General features: G+C 50.8%; 1 protein-coding gene across 1 annotated transcript in view; it reads right to left on the reverse strand.

The window, feature by feature from the left end:
- Positions 1–20988, reverse strand: part of LOC143997863 (uncharacterized) — a 33162-nt gene extending 12174 nt beyond the window's left edge. Inside the window, exons 1-2 of the mRNA XM_077493698.1 lie at positions 18593–20988; positions 1483–1606 (exon numbers count right to left, since the gene is read on the reverse strand). Of these exons, the coding sequence (XP_077349824.1) occupies positions 1483–1606; positions 18593–18613 (145 nt within the window). The 5' untranslated portion in view covers positions 18614–20988. The remainder of the gene's footprint in view (positions 1–1482; positions 1607–18592) is intronic.
- Between the last annotated feature and the right edge of the window lie 1627 nt (positions 20989–22615).

The following is a 22615-nucleotide window of genomic DNA, read 5'->3' on the forward strand; positions in this document are numbered from 1 at the left end:
GAAGGAGGTCCCGATTCCTCTATCTAGATCTTTATATAACTAGAGGGGTCACCGGCAGGAAGAAGGAGGTCCTGATTCCTCTATATAGATCTTTATATCACTAGAGGGGTCACCAGCAGGAGGAAGGAGGTCCTGATTCCTCTATATAGATCTTTATATCACTAGAGGGGTCACCAGCAGGAGGAAGGAGGTCCTGATTCCTCTATATAGATCTTTATATCACTAGAGGGATCACCGGCAGGAGGAAGGAGGTCCTGATTCCTCTATATAGATCTTTATATCACTAGAGGGGTCACCAGCAGGAGGAAGGAGGTCCCGATTCCTCTATATAGATCTTTATATCACTAGAGGAGTCACCAGCAGGAGGAAGGAGGTCCTGATTCCTCTATATAGATCTTTATATCACTAGAGGGATCACCGGCAGGAGGAAGGAGGTCCTGATTCCTCTATATAGATCTTTATATCACTAGAGGGGTCACCGGCAGGAGGAAGGAGGTCCTGATTCCTCTATATAGATCTTTATATCACTAGAGGGGTCACCGGCAGGAGGAAGGAGGTCCTGATTCCTCTATATAGATCTTTATATCACTAGAGGGGTCACCGGCGGGAGGAAGGAGGTCCTGATTCCTCTATATAGATCTTTATATCACTAGAGGGGTCACCAGCGGGAGGAAGGAGGTCCTGATTCCTCTATATAGATCTTTATATCACTAGAGGAGTCACCAGCAGGAGGAAGGAGGTCCTGATTCCTCTATATAGATCTTTATATCACTAGAGGAGTCACCAGCAGGAGGAAGGAGGTCCTGATTCCTCTATATAGATCTTTATATCACTAGAGGAGTCACCAGCAGGAGGAAGGAGGTCCTGATTCCTCTATATAGATCTTTATATCACTAGAGGGATCACCGGCAGGAGGAAGGAGGTCCTGATTCCTCTATATAGATCTTTATATCACTAGAGGGGTCACCGGCAGGAGGAAGGAGGTCCTGATTCCTCTATATAGATCTTTATATCACTAGAGGGGTCACCGGCGGGAGGAAGGAGGTCCTGATTCCTCTATATAGATCTTTATATCACTAGAGGGATCACCAGCAGGAGGAAGGAGGTCCTGATTCCTCTATATAGATCTTTATATCACTAGAGGGGTCACCAGCAGGAGGAAGGAGGTTTTGCTTTCAAGCAGTTCCTGGATAAATATCCCTCATAGTTGCTCTATTGAAGGAAAGCTGTCAGAAGACAAATATTGGGGCTGTCATTGCCAATTCTGGGTACTCGGCTGTAATGGTGATCCCCTGGCTTCATTCATTATTATTTTTATGAATCTGGAAGAAAACTAAAGATCCGGAGCTCTGACTATACTGGCTGTTTACATCTACCGGGTGAGTTATATGAAAATTTTGATTCAGAGGTCAGCAGTTCATCAGAAGACCAGGATTGGCCACCCCGGTATTTCTCTGATTGGACTATCAGTTTTCATCTTACCGAGCGATTGGAAAAGCTCTGCTGTGTCTCTCATCACCGTCGTGTAGAGTTCCTTCTGCCAGGTGTCCAGACCCATCCACTCCTCCTCCGAGAACGTCAAAGTGTCCCGAAATGTGCGCAGAACCTGCCAGAGATGGAGAGGCGGTAAGTCTGGAAGTGGTGTGTGATGTCATACCATCCATGGTGAGATGGGAAGTGGTGTGTGATGTCATGGTGAGATGGGAAGTGGTGTGTGATGTCATGGTGAGATGGGAAGTGGTGTGTGATGTCATGGTGAGATGGGAAGTGGTGTGTGATGTCATACCATCCATGGTGAGATGGGATGTGGTGTGTGATGTCATGGTGAGATGGGAAGTGGTGTGTGATGTCATACCATCCTTGGTGAGATGGGAAATGGTGTGTGATGTCATGGTGAGATGGGAAGTGGTGTGTGATGTCATACCATCCATGGTGAAATGGGAAGTGGTGTGTGATGTCATACCATCCATGGTGAGATGGGAAGTGGTGTGTGATGTCATGGTGAGATGGGAAGTGGTGTTTGATGTCATGGTGAGATGGGAAGTGGTGTGTGATGTCATACCATCCATGGTGAGATGGGAAGTGGTGTGTGATGTCATACCATCCATGGTGAGATGGGAAATGGTGTGTGATGTCATGGTGAGATGGGAAGTGGTGTGTGATGTCATGGTGAGATGGGAAGTGGTGTGTGATGTCATACCATCCATGGTGAGATGGGATGTGGTGTGTGATGTCATGGTGAGATGGGAAATGGTGTGTGATGTCATGGTGAGATGGGAAGTGGTGTGTGATGTCATACCATCCATGGTGAGATGGGAAGTGGTGTGTGATGTCATACCATCCATGGTGAGATGGGAAATGGTGTGTGATGTCATGGTGAGATGGGAAGTGGTGTGTGATGTCATGGTGAGATGGGAAGTGGTGTGTGATGTCATACCATCCATGGTGAGATGGGAAGTGGTGTGTGATGTCATGGTGAGATGGGAAGTGGTGTGTGATGTCATGGTGAGATGGGAAGTGGTGTGTGATGTCATACCATCCATGGTGAGATGGGAAGTGGTGTGTGATGTCATACCATCCTTGGTGAGATGGGAAATGGTGTGTGATGTCATGGTGAGATGGGAAATGGTGTGTGATGTCATGATGAGATGGGAAGTGGTGTGTGATGTCATACCATCCATGGTGAGATGGGAAGTGGTGTGTGATGTCATACCATCCTTGGTGAGATGGGAAATGGTGTGTGATGTCATGGTGAGATGGGAAATGGTGTGTGATGTCATGGTGAGATGGGAAGTGGTGTGTGATGTCATGGTGAGATGGGAAGTGGTGTGTGATGTCATGGTGAGATGGGAAATGGTGTGTGATGTCATACCATCCATGGTGAGATGGGAAATGGTGTGTGATGTCATGGTGAGATGGGAAGTGGTGTGTGATGTCATGGTGAGATGGGAAGTGGTGTGTGATGTCATACCATCCTTGGTGAGATGGGAAATGGTGTGTGATGTCATGGTGAGATGGGAAGTGGTGTGTGATGTCATGGTGAGATGGGAAGTGGTGTGTGATGTCATGGTGAGATGGGAAGTGGTGTGTGATGTCATGGTGAGATGGGAAGTGGTGTGTGATGTCATACCATCCATGGTGAGATGGGAAGTGGTGTGTGATGTCATACCATCCTTGGTGAGATGGGAAATGGTGTGTCATGTCATGGTGAGATGGGAAATGGTGTGTGATGTCATGATGAGATGGGAAGTGGTGTGTGATGTCATACCATCCATGGTGAGATGGGAAGTGGTGTGTGATGTCATACCATCCATGGTGAGATGGGAAGTGGTGTGTGATGTCATGGTGAGATGGGAAGTGGTGTTTGATGTCATACCATCCATGGTGAGATGGGAAGTGGTGTGTGATGTCATACCATCCTTGGTGAGATGGGAAATGGTGTGTGATGTCATGGTGAGATGGGAAATGGTGTGTGATGTCATGGTGAGATGGGAAGTGGTGTGTGATGTCATGGTGAGATGGGAAGTGGTGTGTGATGTCATGGTGAGATGGGAAATGGTGTGTGATGTCATACCATCCATGGTGAGATGGGAAATGGTGTGTGATGTCATGGTGAGATGGGAAGTGGTGTGTGATGTCATGGTGAGATGGGAAGTGGTGTGTGATGTCATGGTGAGATGGGAAGTGGTGTGTGATGTCATGGTGAGATGGGAAGTGGTGTGTGATGTCATGGTGAGATGGGAAGTGGTGTGTGATGTCATGGTGAGATGGATGGTATGACATCACAAATGGTAAACCTTCACATCATTACGAAGTATCAACATTAAGGAGGACCTGTACTCACTCACACTACGGAGGCAGCTACTACGTACCGGCATACAGATCTCCCCATCACTTTCCACCAGAAACTTTTCGCTCATGATTGTCGACCACGAGACAAGCCCAGCCCTTTTGTGATGGTTGCTGGGATACCAGTCCATCTCTCAGTTGCCAAGAAACCAGCCAGGATCTTACATCTCAGTTGCTAGGAGACACAAGGTCTCCCAACCTTATTGCCAGTATATTTGCCATCTTGCGGTTGCCAGGATACCACATACACTGAGTACCGTGCGTCCGGAGCGCAGGATGCACACAAGGACTACAAAGCTACAACAAACAACTCCATGTATATACAGTTTATTGTCAAAAGTATTGGGACACCTGCCTTTACACGCACATGAATTTTAATGGCATCCAAATCTTAGTCTGGAGGGTTCAATATTGAGTTGGCCCTTTGCAGCTATAACAGGTTCACCTCTTCTGGGAAGACCGTCCACAAGGTTTAGGAGGGTGTCTATGGGAATGTTTGACCATTCTTCCAGAAGAGCATTTGTGAGGTGAGGCACTGATGTTAGACGAGAAGGTCTACCACGCAGTCTTTGCACTAATTCATCCCAAAGGTGTTCTATTGGGTTGAGGTCAGGACTCTGTTCAGGCCAGTCAAGTACCTCCACTCCAAACTCGCTCATCCATGTCTTTATGGACCTTGCTTTGTGCACTGGTGGGCAGTCATGTTGGAACAGGAAGAGGCCGTCCCCAAACTGTTCCCACAAAGCTGGGAAAATAAAATTGTCCAAAATGTCTTGGTATGCTGACTCCTTAATGCCCTGTACACACGACCAGTTTTCCCATCGCAATAAACTCTGAAGGTTTTTCCAAAGGAATTCCGCTGAAACTCTCTTGTGTACACACGATCGCACCAAATTCCGACCGCCAAGAACGCGGTGACGTACAACACAGACGACGGGACTAGAAAAAGGACGTTCAATAGCCAGTAGCCAATAGCTTCCATCTCGATCAGAATATACGATGAAAAGCTCCCGTCTGATTTTTCTGTCGGACATTTTGCTCGTGTGTACACACGGCATAAGAGTTCCCTTCACCGGAACTAAGGGGCCAAGCTCAACCCCTGAAAAACAACCCCACCATAATCCCCCCCTCCACCAACCAAATGATTTAGACCAGTGCCCAAAGCAAGGTCCATAAAGACATGAATGAGCGAGTTTGGGGTGGAGGAACTTGACTGACCTCAACCCCGATAGAACACCTTTGGGATTAATTACAGCAGAGACTGGGAGCCAGGCTTTCTCGTCCAACATCAGTACCTGACCTCACAAATGCGCTTCCGGAAGAATGGTCACACATTCTCATAGACACCCTCCTAAACCTTGTGGACGGCCTTCCCGGAAGAGCTGAAGCTGTTATAGCTACAAAGGGCCAACTCAACTCAACCCTACAGACTAAGACTGGGATGCCATTAAAGTTCATGTGTGTGTAAAGGCAGGTGTCACAATACTTTTGACAATATAGTGTACAGTATATAAATGTACAGTATATAATCTGGATTGTACAGGGTCCTGCCACTTATTATATACTAATGGTGGTAGCACGTGGTTCTTGAATACTTTGCAGTTAGTATTTTAAATGCATGGCACTCCAGCATGCGCAAGTTGCACTACCCTGAAATGCAATAATGACAATCAGCTCCGGATGTCCTGCACTGATCATTGGCTGACACCCTAAAACTTAGCTTATTGGACACAGCCTGTACTTCAGGAGCAAACATTCAGAGGTACAAATGCATGATGTTAACAAAGATTTTCACCCATCTTAAAGTATTAGCCTTCATAAAGATGGCGTGTCCTCCGGAGTAGGTGGCATTGTGTCCCCTGGAGTAGAAGGTATTGTGTCCTCTAGAGGTGGTGGTCTTGTGTATTCTTGAGGAAATGGTATTGTCTCCTCCAGAAGAGATGATAATGTGTCCTCTGGAGGAGATGGTGTTGTGTCCTCGGGAGGTGGTGGTGTTGTGTCCTCGGGAGGAGATGGTATTGTGTTCCCTGGAGGAGATGGTGTTGTGTCCTCTGGAGGAGATGGTGTTGTGTCCTCTGGAGGAGATGGTGTTGTGTCCTCTGGAGGAGATGGTGTTGTGTCCTCGGGAGGTGGTGGTATTGTGTTCCCCGGAGGAGATGGTGTTGTGTCCCCCGGAGGAGAGATGGTATTGTGTCCTCTAGAGGTGGTGGTCTTGTGTATTCTTGAGGAAATGGTATTGTCTCCTCCAGAAGAGATGGTGTTGTGTCCTCTGGAGGAGATGGTGTTGTGTCCTCGGGAGGAGATGGTGTTGTGTCCTCTGGAGGAGATGGTGTTGTGTCCTCTGGAGGAGATGGTGTTGTGTCCTCGGGAGGTGGTGGTATTGTGTTCCCCGGAGTAGATGGTGTTGTGTCCTCTGGAGGAGATGGTGTTGTGTCCTCTGGAGGAGATGGTGTTGTGTCCTCGGGAGGAGATGGTATTGTGTCCTCGGGAGGAGATGGTGTTGTATCCTCTGGAGGAGATGGTGTTGTGTCCTCTGGAGGAGATGGTGTTGTGTCCTCTGGAGGAGATGGTGTTGTGTCCTCTGGAGGAGATGGTGTTGTGTCCTCGGGAGGAGATGGTGTTGTGTCCTCGGGAGGAGATGGTGTTGTGTCCTCGGGAGGAGATGGTGTTGTGTCCTCTGGAGGAGATGGTGTTGTGTCCTCGGGAGGTGGGGGTATTGTGTCCTCGGGAGGTGGGGTGTTGTGTCCTCGGGAGGAGATGGTGTTGTGTCCTCTGGAGGAGATGGTGTTGTGTCCTCTGGAGGAGATGGTGTTGTGTCCTCTGGAGGAGATGGTGTTGTGTCCTCGGGAGGTGGGGGTATTGTGTTTCCCGGAGGAGATGGTGTTGTGTCTTCTGGAGCAGATGGTGTTGTGTCCTCGGGAGGAGATGGTGTTGTGTCCTCGGGAGGTGGGGGTATTGTGTCCTCGGGAGGTGGGGGTATTGTGTCCTCGGGAGGAGATGGTGTTGTGTCCTCTGGAGGAGATGGTGTTGTGTCCTCGGGAGGAGATGGTGTTGTGTCCTCTGGAGGAGATGGTGTTGTGTCCTCGGGAGGTGGGGGCATTGTGTTTCCCGGAGGAGATGGTGTTGTGTCTTCTGGAGCAGATGGTGTTGTGTCCTCGGGAGGAGATGGTGTTGTGTCCTCGGGAGGTGGGGGTATTGTGTCCTCGGGAGGTGGGGGTATTGTGTCCTCGGGAGGAGATGGTGTTGTGTCCTCGGGAGGAGATGGTGTTGTGTCCTCTGGAGGAGAAGGTGTTGTGTCCTCTGGAGGAGATGGTGTTGTGTCCTCGGGAGGTGGGGTTATTGTGTTTCCCGGAGGAGATGGTGTTGTGTCTTCTGGAGGAGATGGTGTTGTGTCCTCGGGAGGAGATGGTATTGTGTCCTCGGGAGGTGGGGGTATTGTGTCCTCGGGAGGAGATGGTGTTGTGTCCTCTGGAGGAGATGGTGTTGTGTCCTCGGGAGGTGGTGGTATTGTGTTCCCCCGGAGGAGATGGTGTTGTGTCCCCCGGAGGAGATGGTGTTGTGTCCCCCAGAGGAGATGGTGTTGTGTCCTCTGGAGGAGATGGTGTTGTGTCCTCGGGAGGAGATGGTGTTGTGTCCTCTGGAGGAGATGGTGTTGTGTCCTCTGGAGGAGATGGTGTTGTGTCCTCTGGAGGAGATGGTGTTGTGTCCTCGGGAGGTGGTGGTATTGTGTTTCCCGGAGGAGATGGTGTTGTGTCCTCTGGAGGAGATGGTGTTGTGTCCTCGGGAGGTGGTGGTATTGTGTTCCCCGGAGGAGATGGTGTTGTGTCCTCTGGAGGAGATGGTGTTGTGTCCCCCGGAGGAGATGGTGTTGTGTCCTCGGGAGATGGTGGTATTGTGTTCCCCGGAGGAGAGTCCTCTGGAGGAGATGGTGTTGTGTCCTCGGGAGGTGGGGGTATTGTGTTTCCCGGAGGAGATGGTGTTGTGTCCTCAGGAGGAGATGGTGTTGTGTCCTCGGGAGATGGTGGTATTGTGTTTCCCGGAGGAGATGGTGTTGTGTCCTCTGGAGGAGATGGTGTTGTGTCCTCGGGAGGTGGTGGTATTGTGTTTCCCGGAGGAGATGGTGTTGTGTCTTCTGGAGGAGATGGTGTTGTGTCCTCGGGAGGTGGTGGTATTGTGTCCTCGGGAGGAGATGGTGTTGTGTCCTCTGGAGGAGATGGTGTTGTGTCCTCTGGAGGAGATGGTGTTGTGTCCTCGCGAGGAGATGGTGTTTTTTTCTTCGGGAGGAGATGGTGTTGTGTCTTCTGGAGGAGATGGTGTTGTGTCCTCGGGAGGAGATGGTGTTGTGTCCTCGGGAGGTGGGGGTATTGTGTCCTCGGGAGGTGGTGGTATTGTGTCCTCGGGAGGAGATGGTGTTGTGTCCTCTGGAGGAGATGGTGTTGTGTCCTCTGGAGGAGATGGTGTTGTGTCCTCGCGAGGAGATGGTGTTTTTTTCTTCGGGAGGAGATGGTGTTGTGTCTTCTGGAGGAGATGGTGTTGTGTCCTCTGGAGGAGATGGTGTTGTGTCCTCGGGAGGTGGTGGTATTGTGTTCCCCGGAGGAGATGGTGTTGTGTCCCCCGGAGGAGATGGTGTTGTGTCCCCCAGAGGAGATGGTGTTGTGTCCTCTGGAGGAGATGGTGTTGTGTCCTCGGGAGGAGATGGTGTTGTGTCCTCTGGAGGAGATGGTGTTGTGTCCTCTGGAGGAGATGGTGTTGTGTCCTCTGGAGGAGATGGTGTTGTGTCCTCGGGAGGTGGTGGTATTGTGTTCCCCGGAGGAGATGGTGTTGTGTCCTCTGGAGGAGATGGTGTTGTGTCCTCGGGAGGTGGTGGTATTGTGTTCCCCGGAGGAGATGGTGTTGTGTCCTCTGGAGGAGATGGTATTGTGTTCCCCGGAGGAGATGGTGTTGTGTCCCCCGGAGGAGATGGTGTTGTGTCCTCGGGAGATGGTGGTATTGTGTTCCCCGGAGGAGAGTCCTCTGGAGGAGATGGTGTTGTGTCCTCGGGAGGTGGGGGTATTGTGTTTCCCGGAGGAGATGGTGTTGTGTCCTCTGGAGGAGATGGTGTTGTGTCCTCGGGAGATGGTGGTATTGTGTTTCCCGGAGGAGATGGTGTTGTGTCCTCTGGAGGAGATGGTGTTGTGTCCTCCGGAGGTGGTGGTATTGTGTTTCCCGGAGGAGATGGTGTTGTGTCTTCTGGAGGAGATGGTGTTGTGTCCTCGGGAGGTGGTGGTATTGTGTCCTCGGGAGGAGATGGTGTTGTGTCCTCTGGAGGAGATGGTGTTGTGTCCTCGGGAGGTGGTGGTATTGTGTTCCCCGGAGGAGATGGTGTTGTGTCCCCCGGAGGAGATGGTGTTGTGTCCCCCAGAGGAGATGGTGTTGTGTCCCCCAGAGGAGATGGTGTTGTGTCCTCTGGAGGAGATGGTGTTGTGTCCTCGGGAGGAGATGGTGTTGTGTCCTCTGGAGGAGATGGTGTTGTGTCCTCTGGAGGAGATGGTGTTGTGTCCTCTGGAGGAGATGGTGTTGTGTCCTCGGGAGGTGGTGGTATTGTGTTCCCCGGAGGAGATGGTGTTGTGTCCCCCGGAGGAGAGATGGTATTGTGTCCTCTAGAGGTGGTGGTCTTGTGTATTCTTGAGGAAATGGTATTGTCTCCTCCAGAAGAGATGGTGTTGTGTCCTCTGGAGGAGATGGTGTTGTGTCCTCGGGAGGAGATGGTGTTGTGTCCTCTGGAGGAGATGGTGTTGTGTCCTCTGGAGGAGATGGTGTTGTGTCCTCGGGAGGTGGTGGTATTGTGTTCCCCGGAGTAGATGGTGTTGTGTCCTCTGGAGGAGATGGTGTTGTGTCCTCGGGAGGAGATGGTATTGTGTCCTCGGGAGGAGATGGTGTTGTGTCCTCTGGAGGAGATGGTGTTGTGTCCTCTGGAGGAGATGGTGTTGTGTCCTCTGGAGGAGATGGTGTTGTGTCCTCTGGAGGAGATGGTGTTGTGTCCTCGGGAGGAGATGGTGTTGTGTCCTCGGGAGGAGATGGTGTTGTGTCCTCTGGAGGAGATGGTGTTGTGTCCTCTGGAGGAGATGGTGTTGTGTCCTCGGGAGGTGGGGGTATTGTGTCCTCGGGAGGTGGGGTGTTGTGTCCTCGGGAGGAGATGGTGTTGTGTCCTCGGGAGGAGATGGTGTTGTGTCCTCTGGAGGAGATGGTGTTGTGTCCTCGGGAGGTGGTGGTATTGTGTTCCCCGGAGGAGATGGTGTTGTGTCCTCTGGAGGAGATGGTATTGTGTTCCCCGGAGGAGATGGTGTTGTGTCCCCCGGAGGAGATGGTGTTGTGTCCTCGGGAGATGGTGGTATTGTGTTCCCCGGAGGAGAGTCCTCTGGAGGAGATGGTGTTGTGTCCTCGGGAGGTGGGGGTATTGTGTTTCCCGGAGGAGATGGTGTTGTGTCCTCTGGAGGAGATGGTGTTGTGTCCTCGGGAGATGGTGGTATTGTGTTTCCCGGAGGAGATGGTGTTGTGTCCTCTGGAGGAGATGGTGTTGTGTCCTCGGGAGGTGGTGGTATTGTGTTTCCCGGAGGAGATGGTGTTGTGTCTTCTGGAGGAGATGGTGTTGTGTCCTCGGGAGGTGGTGGTATTGTGTCCTCGGGAGGAGATGGTGTTGTGTCCTCTGGAGGAGATGGTGTTGTGTCCTCTGGAGGAGATGGTGTTGTGTCCTCGCGAGGAGATGGTGTTTTTTTCTTCGGGAGGAGATGGTGTTGTGTCTTCTGGAGGAGATGGTGTTGTGTCCTCGGGAGGAGATGGTGTTGTGTCCTCGGGAGGTGGGGGTATTGTGTCCTCGGGAGGTGGGGGTATTGTGTCCTCGGGAGGTGGGGGTATTGTGTCCTCGGGAGGAGATGGTGTTGTGTCCTCGGGAGGTGGTGGTATTGTGTTCCCCGGAGGAGATGGTGTTGTGTCCCCCGGAGGAGATGGTGTTGTGTCCCCCAGAGGAGATGGTGTTGTGTCCCCCAGAGGAGATGGTGTTGTGTCCTCTGGAGGAGATGGTGTTGTGTCCTCTGGAGGAGATGGTGTTGTGTCCTCTGGAGGAGATGGTGTTGTGTCCTCTGGAGGAGATGGTGTTGTGTCCTCGCGAGGAGATGGTGTTTTTTTCCTCGGGAGGAGATGGTGTTGTGTCCTCTGGAGGAGATGGTGTTGTGTCCTCGGGAGGAGATGGTGTTGTGTCCTCTGGAGGAGATGGTGTTGTGTCTTCTGGAGGAGATGGTGTTGTGTCCTCGGGAGGAGATGGTGTTGTGTCCTCGGGAGGTGGGGGTATTGTGTCCTCGGGAGGTGGGGGTATTGTGTCCTCGGGAGGAGATGGTGTTGTGTCCTCGGGAGGAGATGGTGTTGTGTCCTCTGGAGGAGATGGTGTTGTGTCCTCTGGAGGAGATGGTGTTGTGTCCTCTGGAGGAGATGGTGTTGTGTCCTCTGGAGGAGATGGTGTTGTGTCCTCTGGAGGAGATGGTGTTGTGTCCTCTGGAGGAGATGGTGTTGTGTCCTCTGGAGGAGATGGTGTTGTGTCTTCTGGAGGAGATGGTGTTGTGTCCTCGGGAGGAGATGGTGTTGTGTCCTCGGGAGGTGGGGGTATTGTGTCCTCGGGAGGTGGGGGTATTGTGTCCTCGGGAGGAGATGGTGTTGTGTCCTCGGGAGGTGGTGGTATTGTGTTCCCCGGAGGAGATGGTGTTGTGTCCCCCGGAGGAGATGGTGTTGTGTCCTCGGGAGGTGGTGGTATTGTGTTCCCCGGAGGAGATGGTGTTGTGTCCCCCGGAGGAGATGGTGTTGTGTCCCCCAGAGGAGATGGTGTTGTGTCCTCGGGAGGAGATGGTGTTGTGTCCTCGGGAGGTGGTGGTGTTGTGTCCTCTGGAGGAGATGGTGTTGTGTCCTCGGGAGGTGGTGGTATTGTGTTCCCCGGAGGAGATGGTGTTGTGTCCCCCGGAGGAGATGGTGTTGTGTCCTCTGGGGGTACAAAGAGATATACACTCTGGGGACAGCCCCCCTTCTTTTCATAATGACTCAGGGCGGGGTAAACTACGTCCAGTAACATGAGACACGGGTACATTCTATTGATTGGGCACGGAGACAGCCCCTAGAAAGGGCTGTTGGAAAATTTCCCCCCCAGCAACCAATAGCTGATAGTGATATAATTAAAATGAGCTAATTAGTCACTTAAAGCGGAGTTCCACTTAAAAAAGAAAAAATAATTAAAAGTCAGCAGCTACAAATACTGCAGCTGCTGACTTTTAATAATCGGTCACTTACCTGTCCCGGGGTCCAGCGATGCGGGGGGAACGAAGCCTCGCTCATCTCCTCTCTGCGGCGCCGGCATTGTCACGATGGGCGCCGGGCTGTGGCTTCACAGCCGGCTCTTCACTGCGCATGCGTGATCCACGCTGCAACTGGCCGGGCATTTATCTGGGACCTGCGATGTGTCCCAGATGATTGCTGAGAGGGAAAGGTGCGCCAGGAGGAAGAGGGAGCTGGAACCCTCCCCCAAAAAATGACATTCCAAATGTGGCATGTCACGGGGTTACCTTCCCTTAAAGCAGAAGTTAAATTTTTTGGGTGGAACTCCGCTTTAGACCAGCCTAGGGGACCCGACAATTCGGCACCTGCAACCCTGAATACAAAGTACTGTACAATACACATTATTACAAGTATAAAGACATAGATGAGAAGACAGACACAATATGGGATCCAATTAACCATGGAAGTCACATGGAAGCAATGCTTTCATTAATCAGGCATCACAGACTGCATGGCAATGGTCTACATCTCGCTATAAGGGAAAGCCCATACAATGTCCCCGCAGTCTGATGCAGTGGAATTCATTTATCTTCATAGATTTCTTGAGGGATATTGTTCATAATTATTTCTGTCCCAAGTGCAGGAGCCTCTCCAGCTTTCAACACAAACCACACATATAAAACCCGGGATAACAGGGATAAAACAAAATGCTGAATCCAGTAAGGTTGTACTGGGAGTCTGGTTAGGGCAGACCTGACTGGGCTTCTCGGTCACCCTGTGCCCCTAATGGACGCAGGGTAACTTACACATAAGAGGGGCCTAGGGAGCTGAAAAAGGGGTTTTCCCAACCTCTCTAATGTAAGCTGGGTTCCACGGGCCCCCCGCCCAAAGTGACTCCCGCCACAGATGGTATTATATCCTCAAGAGGAGATTGTATTGTGTCCCCTGGATTTGGTATTGTGTCCTCCAGATGATATGGCATTGTGTATCCTGGATTTGATATTGTGTCCTCCAGAGGTGATGGTATTGTGTCCTCCAGATGATATGGCATTGTGTATCCTGGATTTGATATTGTGTCCTCCAGAGGTGATGGTATTGTGTCCTCCAGATGATATGGCATTGTGTATCCTGGATTTGATATTTTGTCCTCCAGAGGTGATGGTATTGTGTCCCCTGGATTTGGTCATGTGTCCCCTGGAGGATATGGTATTATATCCTCCAGAGGAGATGGCATTGTGTCCCCTGGATTTGGTATTGTGTCCTCCAGATGATATGGCATTGTGTCCCCTGGATTTGGTATTGTGTCCTCCAGATGATATGGCATTGTGTCCCCTGGATTTGGTATTGTGTCCTCCAGAGGAGATGGCATTGTCTCCCCTGGATTTGGTATTGTGTCCTCCAGAGGTGATGGTATTGTGTCCCCTGGATTTGGTAGTGTGTCCCCTGGAGGCTATGGTATTATATCCTCCAGAGGAGATGGCATTGTGTCCCCTGGATTTGGTATTGTGTCCTCCAGATGATATGGCATTGTGTCCCCTGGATTTGGTATTGTGTCCTCCAGAGGAGATGGCATTGTGTCCCCTGGATTTGGTATTGTGTCCTCCAGAGGTGATGGTATTGTGTCCCCTGGATTTGGTAGTGTGTCCCTTGGAGGATATGGTATTATATCCTCCAGAGGTGATGGCATTGTGTCCCCTGGATTTGGTATTGTGTCCTCCAGAGGAGATGGCATTGTGTCCCCTGGATTTGGTATTGTGTCCTCCAGATGAGATGGCATTGTGTCCCCTGGATTTGGTATTGTGTCCTCCAGATGAGATGGCATTGTGTCCCCTGGATTTGGTATTGTGTCCTCCAGATGAGATGGCATTGTGTCCCCTGGATTTGGTATTGTGTCCTCCAGATGAGATGGCATTGTGTCCCCTGGATTTGGTATTGTGTCCTCCAGATGAGATGGCATTGTGTCCCCTGGATTTGGTCATGTGTCCTCCAGATGAGATGGCATCGTGTCCCCTGGATTTGGTCGTGTGTCCCCTGGAGGATATGGTATTATATCCTCCAGAGGAGATGGTATTGTGTCCCCTGGAGGAGGAGGCATGGTGTCCCCTAACAGAGATGTTATTTTGTCCCCCCTAGAGGAGATAGTATTGTTTCCCTCAGTTGCGGCAGTGGGGGAAGGTAATATGGTGTGTAGGCATGTGCAATCTATTCTCTCCACTGTAGGTAGCGTTCAACTACAGCAGCATTGAGGGGTAAGTCAAGAGGAACATGGTTCTTCTGTGGTTTGCCTGGGTCACTGGGGAAACTATCCAGTTTCATGCTGATACCCCATGTGACTCTGGCAGCCATCTTGGTTCAGCCAGAGTCTATCTAAGTCCCTGGCTCTCAGACTTAGCGCACATTTAGCACATGGGTAGCGTAGGAACAGGTCACTCGTCTGACAGGGACAGCGATAAGCTGCAGGGAGAGGCACTAGACGGGTAGGGAAAGGATAGGGACATGCCATCCTTCCTGGAGACACCCATATTTAGGCTTGCACCGGCCAGGCCTCATTCCACTCCTCAAGACAGGCGCTGTCGGCACACCCAAAGCCTACTCTTCTACACATCGCTGTTGTATCCTGTGGGTGTTTCTGGTTGGGTGCCTTCCCACCGGGCTTGTTGTGAATCATAGATGTTAACATCATTTGTAGCACCCTCTAGTGTGCTACTAGTGTTTGGTAATGATTAAGCACAAGATGGATGTGTGAAACGCGTCGTCTACGTGACCACAGTTTGGTGTCTTTGGTGTTATCTTTGTGAAACAAAATAAAAGGCAATCGGAAGTTCTGGATGTGCCGCCATTTCTTTCTTCTTTCCAAGTTTCCCATGGAGGTGGACTGAGGCCGGCACTCTGCAAGATACTCCAATCAGCCTTATCTCTATACACCTGGAGCAGCGGTTCTTTTTCTTGCTACTAGTGTGAGTGCAGGGAAAATTATGCCTAGCTCATGCTTAAAGTGTAACCCCCCCAAAAAAACATGCAAGACAAAGGCATAATGAGCTTGTATGCACAGCATGGCATACTAGCTCATTATGAATTACTTACCTGAGACCGCAGCGGTCCTCGTTTCCCCTCTCCAGCGGCCGACATTGCTTCCCGGGTTACTTACGGGTATCACGGCTCCGGCGCTGTGATTGGCCGGAGCCACGATAATGTCACTCCCGTGCATTTGCGTGGGAGGCGCCTGTAATGACGCAGTGTAACTCGTGCAACGGCACGTACCTGGCATCGCTTCAGTTTGCTTAAGTGCGCATGTTTAAGAGATATCCAGTGTAGCTACAGGTAAGCCTTACTATAGGCTTGCCTGTAGTAAAAAGTGGTTGTAAAGGGTTTACAACCACTTGAAAGCTGTCAGTCATGAAATCTGGGTCCGGGTTTACGTGGGTTCAGGGCAGGGTGACTCATACAGGCAACTCTCTGGTGCCTCCTCCGGTTCTGCAAAGTTGGAAAACTGAAGCTGGAGAGCAGGACTGGTCAACATATTTAAGGGAGCTTCGCCAATCCCCAGGTGGTGGGTCTGGCAGGGGACAAAGTAAGCCCTTAAATAGGAAATAGTCGGGCTGCCAGAGGAGTCAAGTGGAAGATGGACATGCAGTGCTGAGGAGACTGTCAGTGGCCCTCGAAGGACCCCTGCCGGGGAGGAGCTCTACCTTAGGCCAGGCCTGAGGTGCTGGCCTGGAAGTATCCTACCACAAGAGAAGTTGTAAGGAAGCTTTCCTGAGGAGATAGTATTATGTGTCCTCCCAGAGGAGGTGGTATTGTGTCCCCCCAGAGGAGGTGGTATTGTGTCCCCCCAGAGGAGGTGGTATTGTGTCCCCCCAGAGGAGGTGGTATTGTGTCCCCCCAGAGGAGGTGGTATTGTGTCCCCCCAGAGGAGGTGGTATTGTGTCCCCCCAGAGGAGGACGGTATTTTGTCCCCCCGGTGGTGGTATTGTGTTTCCCCCTAGAGGAGGTGATATGGTGTCTCCCTCAGAGGAGGTGGTATTGTGTCCCCCAGAGAAGGTTGTATTGTGTCCCCCGGTGGTGCTGGTATTTTGTGTACCCCCAGAGGAGGACGGTATTTTGTCCCCCCGGTGGTGGTATTGTGTGTCCCCCTAGAGGAGGTGATATGGTGTCTCCCTCAGAGGAGGTGGTATTGTGTCCCCCAGAGGAGGTGGTATTTTGTCCCCCCGGTGGTGGTGGTATTGTGTCTCTCCTAGAGGAGATGGTATTGTGTCCCCCCAGAGAAGGTTGTATTGTGTCCCCCGGTGGTGCTGGTATTTTGTGTACCCCCAGAGAAGGTGGTATTGTGTGTCCTCCCAGAAGAGGTAGTATTGCGTCCCCCTGGAGGAGGTGGTACTGTGACCCCTGAAAAGGGTGCTACTGTGCCCCCCCAGGAGGTGCTACTGTACCCCCCTCCCCCGAGGGGGTGCTACTGTGTCTCCCCCAGATGAGGTGATATTGTGTCCCCCCCCAGAAGAAGTAGAGTGAAACACAATGTTAGAAGATCCCCCCACCTCATTAACAAGTATCCCCCAATCCCTGCTGCCTTATAAATGACCCCCCCCCACCTTGTGCTCCTGAAGAACGGGTCACCCTCCTTCCCTAACTGCTGATAATGTTATTCCAACAGGGAGGGGACACTCACCAGATTAAATGGCGCTCACAGCAGCTGGGGTTCAGTACAAGACCAGAGGTCACTGGTGATCCTCTAAGGTGTGTCACTCCTCCATGAGAGTCAATAGAGCTGACACTCTACAGACACCGTACAGAGGGAGATACCCCAGGAACTGACACTCTACAGACACTATACAGAGGGAATACCCCAGGAGCTGACACTCTACTCACACTATACAGAGGGGGATACCCCAGGAGCTGACAATCTACACACACAATACAAAGGGGGATACCCCAGGAGCTGACACTCTACACACACAATATAGAAGGGGATACCCCAGGAGCTGACACTCTACACACACTATACAGAAGGGGATACCCCAGGAGCTGACACTCTACTCACACTATACAGAGGGGGATACCCCAGGAGCTGACACTCTACACACACAATACAGAAGGGGATACCCCAGGAGCTGACACTCTACTCACACTATACAGAGGGGGATACCCCAGGAGCTGCCACTCTACACACACTAAACAGAGGGATACCCCAGGAACTGACACTCTACAGACACTATACAGAGGTGGATACCCCAGGAGCTGACATTCTACAGACACTATACAGAGAGGGATACCCCAGGAGCTGACACTCTACACCCACTATACAGAGGGGGATACCCCAGGAGCTGACACTCTACTCACACTATACAGAGGGGGATACCCCAGGAGCTGCCACTCTACACACACTAAACAGAGGGATACCCCAGGAACTGACACTCTACAGACACTATACAGAGGTGGATACCCCAGGAGCTGACATTCTACAGACACTATACAGAGAGGGATACCCCAGGAGCTGACACTCTACACCCACTATACAGAGGGGGATACCCCAGGAGCTGACACTCTACACCCACTATACAGAGGGGGATACCCCAGGAGCTGACACTCTACACCCACTATACAGAGGGGGATACCCCAGGAGCTGACACTCTACACCCACTATACAGAGGGGGATACCCCAGGAGCTGACACTCTACTCACACTATACAGAGGGGGATACCCCAGGAGCTGACAATCTACACACACAATACAAAGGGGGATACCCCAGGAGCTGACACTCTACACACACTATACAGAAGGGGATACCCCAGGAGCTGACACTCTACTCACACTATACAGAGGGGGATACCCCAGGAGCTGACACTCTACACACACTATACAGAAGGGGATACCCCAGGAGCTGACACTCTACACCCACTATACAGAGGGGGATACCCCAGGAGCTGACACTCTACTCACACTATACAGAGGGGGATACCCCAGGAGCTGACAATCTACACACACAATACAAAGGGGGATACCCCAGGAGCTGACACTCTACACACACTATACAGAAGGGGATACCCCAGGAGCTGACACTCTACTCACACTATACAGAGGGGGATACCCCAGGAGCTGACAATCTACACACACAATACAAAGGGGGATACCCCAGGAGCTGACACTCTACACACACTATACAGAAGGGGATACCCCAGGAGCTGACAATCTACACACACAATACAAAGGGGGATACCCCAGGAGCTGACACTCTACACCCACTATACAGAAGGGGGTACCCCAGGAGCTGACACTCTACACACACAATATAGAAGGGGATACCCCAGGAGCTGACACTCTACACACACAATACAGAAGGGGATACCCCAGGAGCTGACACTCTACACACACTATACAGAAGGGGATACCCCAGGAGCTGCCACTCTACACACACAATATAGAATGGGATACCCCAGGAGCTGACACCTACCTGTATGCTGGGTTCTGCCATCTCTATATGCAGATCACACAGTGGATGGTGTTATACTCAGAGCTTTCCACTCATCATTCCTCCTTGCTGCCAGTAAGGGGCGGAGCTCCAATGACTGAGAAATGTTCATCCAATCAGAGGCCACCATCCGGCATAACTGATTAGCCATGAGAGAGAAGACGATACGTTGTATAGAGCTGCCATTCTCCAGTGTTGTCCAGGCCTTCCTGTGGATGGTTGACCTCCCATCAGATGGTGGGGCCTCCATGGTTCTGAGGTCAACACCAACTGGAAGAGCCAACACCATGACCCCAATGGTCTTCTTATCTGACTACAGGGGGGGCCATTCTTCTCATTACCAATACAAGAGATGTTCCCTTATGGATTGTTTGTAGATGGGTTCCCAGGACCTGAGAATGGTTGTTGGGGTTCCGGGACCTAGGAATGGCTGTAAACAGGTTTCTGGGAGCTGAAAATGGATATGGGGGTTCCTGGGACCTGAAAACAGTTGTAGGGTGTCCTGGGACCTGACAATGGTTGTAGGTGTTCCCGGGAGCGGACAATGGTTGTAGGGGGTCCTGAGATCTGACAATGGTTGTAGGGGGTCCTGAGATCTGACAATGGTTGTTGGGGTTCCGGGACCTAGAAATGGCTGTAAACAGGTTCCCGGGACCTGAAAACGGTTGTAGGGGGTCCTGAGATGACAATGGTTGTGGGAGTTCCTGGGACCTGACAATGGTTGTAGGGGGTCCTGAGACCTGACAATGGTTGTAGGGGGTCCTGAGATCTGACAATGGTTGTTGGGGTTCCGGGACCTAGAAATGGCTGTAAACAGGTTCCCGGGACCTGAAAACGGTTGTAGGGGGTCCTGAGATGACAATGGTTGTGGGAGTTCCTGGGACCTGACAATGGTTGTAGGGGGTCCTGAGACCTGACAATGGTTGTAGGGGGTCCTGAGATCTGACAATGGTTGTTGGGGTTCCGGGACCTAGAAATGGCTGTAAACAGGTTCCCGGGACCTGAAAACGGTTGTAGGGGGTCCTGAGATGACAATGGTTGTGGGAGTTCCTGGGACCTGACAATGGTTGTAGGGGGTCCTGAGACCTGACAATGGTTGTAGGGGGTCCTGAGATCTGACAATGGTTGTTGGGGTTCCGGGACCTAGAAATGGCTGTAAACAGGTTCCCGGGACCTGAAAACGGTTGTAGGGGGTCCTGAGATGACAATGGTTGTGGGAGTTCCTGGGACCTGACAATGGTTGTAGGGGGTCCTGAGATGACAATGGTTGTGGGAGTTCCTGGGACCTGACAATGATTGTTGGGGTTCCCAGGAGCTGCGAATGGTTGTAGTCAGGTTCCCGGGACCTGAAAACGGTTGTAGGCGTTCCTGAGATGTGACAATGGTTGGGGGGGGGGGTTCCCCGCAGCTGACAATGGTTGTGGTTGGGTTCCCAGGAGCTTACAATGGTTGTAGGTGTTCCCGGGAGTGGACAATGGTTGTAGGGGGTCCTGAGATGACAATGGTTGTAGGGGGTCCTGAGACCTGATAATGATTGTTGGGGTTCCCAGGAGCTGCGAATGGTTTTGGGGTTCCCCTGGGGTAGGAAGGTTGGGAATATCCAATATCTGTTCGTCTCTTGGTGGTTCTCAGTGCTTGACTCTATTGGGTTAATCTGCAAGGTTCTGTTGCTAGGTAACAGCTGCTCTCACACGTTACCATGGCAGCACGTCGGCATCCCTGACCGTCATCTTCTGCAGTCTTCCTTGTGTAGCAGTGGGTGGAGTCTGGAGATACAGGGGAAGGGGGGCAATGTAATGGGCAGCGATGGCGTCTCCTGTAATTCTGGGCGGAGTTGGTAGAGGTCAGAGACATAAGGTGACCACCTCTATAATTCCTATCAGGAGGTCGGGAACCGTCCATTGCACGGAGATTCCACACAGACCTGAACTTCTAAACTTTAAAAACATTTAAGCTGAAGTTTAATCTGCTTATATCTTTTCCATTGTCACTACATTCATTATTTTATTCCCATTGATGTCATCACTGGTTCTCTGTTCTTCTCTATGCAATGCAGGCAGATCATGGGTTGATTGATGGGTGGGACAGGATGTATATGCAGACTTCCCTAGGTAACACGCACATGTGTCGCTAAGGCCTCCATGATGGAATCAATCCAAATCCAATGAAAGGGGCAAGCCCAGGGACAGTCAGGCTGGTGAGAAAAGAGCTAGATGATGCGGGACGTCCTCCAGCCAGGAACTGAGGCAGGGCTCTATCTGACTTGCTACAGCTTCCACTGCACATTGTGAGAAGCTTCTCATTGTCTTATAGAGGAGGTGTAGGATCAGGAGAGGGGTCTACATCCTTCATCATAGTCCTATAGAGGAGAGACGGGACCAGCGTGGTCTGTACAGATGGCTTTTGACTGTGAACTCTATAGCCAAACATGGACTGTGGACTCCACATACAGTGCCTTGCGAAAGTATTCACCCCCCTTGAACTTTTCAACCTTTTGCCACATTTCAGGCTTCAAACATAAAGATATAACATTTTTATTTTTTGTGAAGAATCACCAACAAGTGGGACACAATTGTGAAGTGGAACGAAATCTATTGGATATTTTAAAGTTTTTTAAGCAAATAAAAAACTGAAAAGTGGTGCGTGCAAAATGATTCGGCCCCTTTACTTTCAGTGCAGCAAACTCACTCCAGAAGTTCAGCGAGGATCTCTGAATGATCCAATGTTGTCCTAAATGACTGATGGTGATAAATAGAATCCACCTGTGTGTAATCAAGTCTCTGTATAAATGCACCTGCTCTGTGATAGTCTCAGGGTTCTGTTGAAAGCGCAGAGAGCATCATGAAGACCAAGGAACACACCAGGCAGGTCCGTAATACTGTTGTGGAGAAGTTTAAAGCCGGATTTGGATACAAAAAGATTTCCCAAGCTTTAAACATCCCAAGGAGCACTGTGCAAGCCATCATTTTGAAATGGAAGGAGTATCAGACCACTGCAAATCTACCAAGACCTGGCCGTCCCTCTAAACTTTCAGCTCAGACAAGGAGAAGACTGATCAGAGATGCAGCCAAGAGGCCCATGATCACTCTGGATGAACTGCAGAGGACTACAGCTGAGGTGGGAGAGTCTGTCCATAGGACAACAATCAGTCGTACACTGCACAAATCTGGCCGTTATGGAAGAGTGGCAAGAAGAAAGCCATTTCTCAAAGATATCCATAAAAAGTCTCGTCTAAAGTTTGCCACAAGCCACCTGGGAGACACACCAAACATGTGGAAGAAGGTGCTCTGGTCAGATGAAACCAAAATCAAACTTTTTGCCCACAATGCAAAATGATATGTTTGGCGTAAAAGCAACACAGCTCATCACCATCAACACACCATCCCCACTGTCACACATGGTGGTGGCAGCATCATGGTTTGGGCCTGCTTTTCTTCACCAGGGACAGGGAAGATGGTTAAAATTGAGGGGAAGATGGATGCAGCCAAATACAGGACCATTCTGGATGAAAACCTGTTGGAGTCTGCAAAAGACCTGAAACTGGGACGGAGATTTATCTTCCAACAAGACAATGATCCCAAACATACAGCAAAATCTACAAAGGAATGGTTCACAAATAAACGTATCCAGGTGTTAGAATGGCCAAGTCAAAGTCCAGACCTGAATCCAATCGAGAATCTGTGGAAAGAGCTGAAAACTGCTGTTCACAAACGCTCTCCATCCAACCTCACTGAGCTCCAGCTGTTTTGCAAGGAAGAATGGGCAAGAATTTCAGTCTCTCGATGTGCAAAACTGATAGAGACACCCCAAGCGACTTGCAGCTGTAATCGCAGCAAAAGGCGGCTCTACAAAGTATTAACGCAAGGGGGCCGAATACTTTTGCACGCCCCACTTTTCATTTTTTTATTAGTTAAAAAAGTTTCAAAAATCCAATAGATTTCGTTCCACTTCACAATTGTGTCCCACTTGTTGGTGATTCTTCACAACAAAATAAACATTTTATAT

The sequence above is a fragment of the Lithobates pipiens genome, unplaced genomic scaffold, assembly GCF_037356315.1.
Source record: "Lithobates pipiens isolate NorthernLeopardFrog02 unplaced genomic scaffold, aLitPip1_a1.2 Scaffold_19, whole genome shotgun sequence".
Lineage (NCBI taxonomy): Eukaryota > Metazoa > Chordata > Amphibia > Anura > Ranidae > Lithobates > Lithobates pipiens.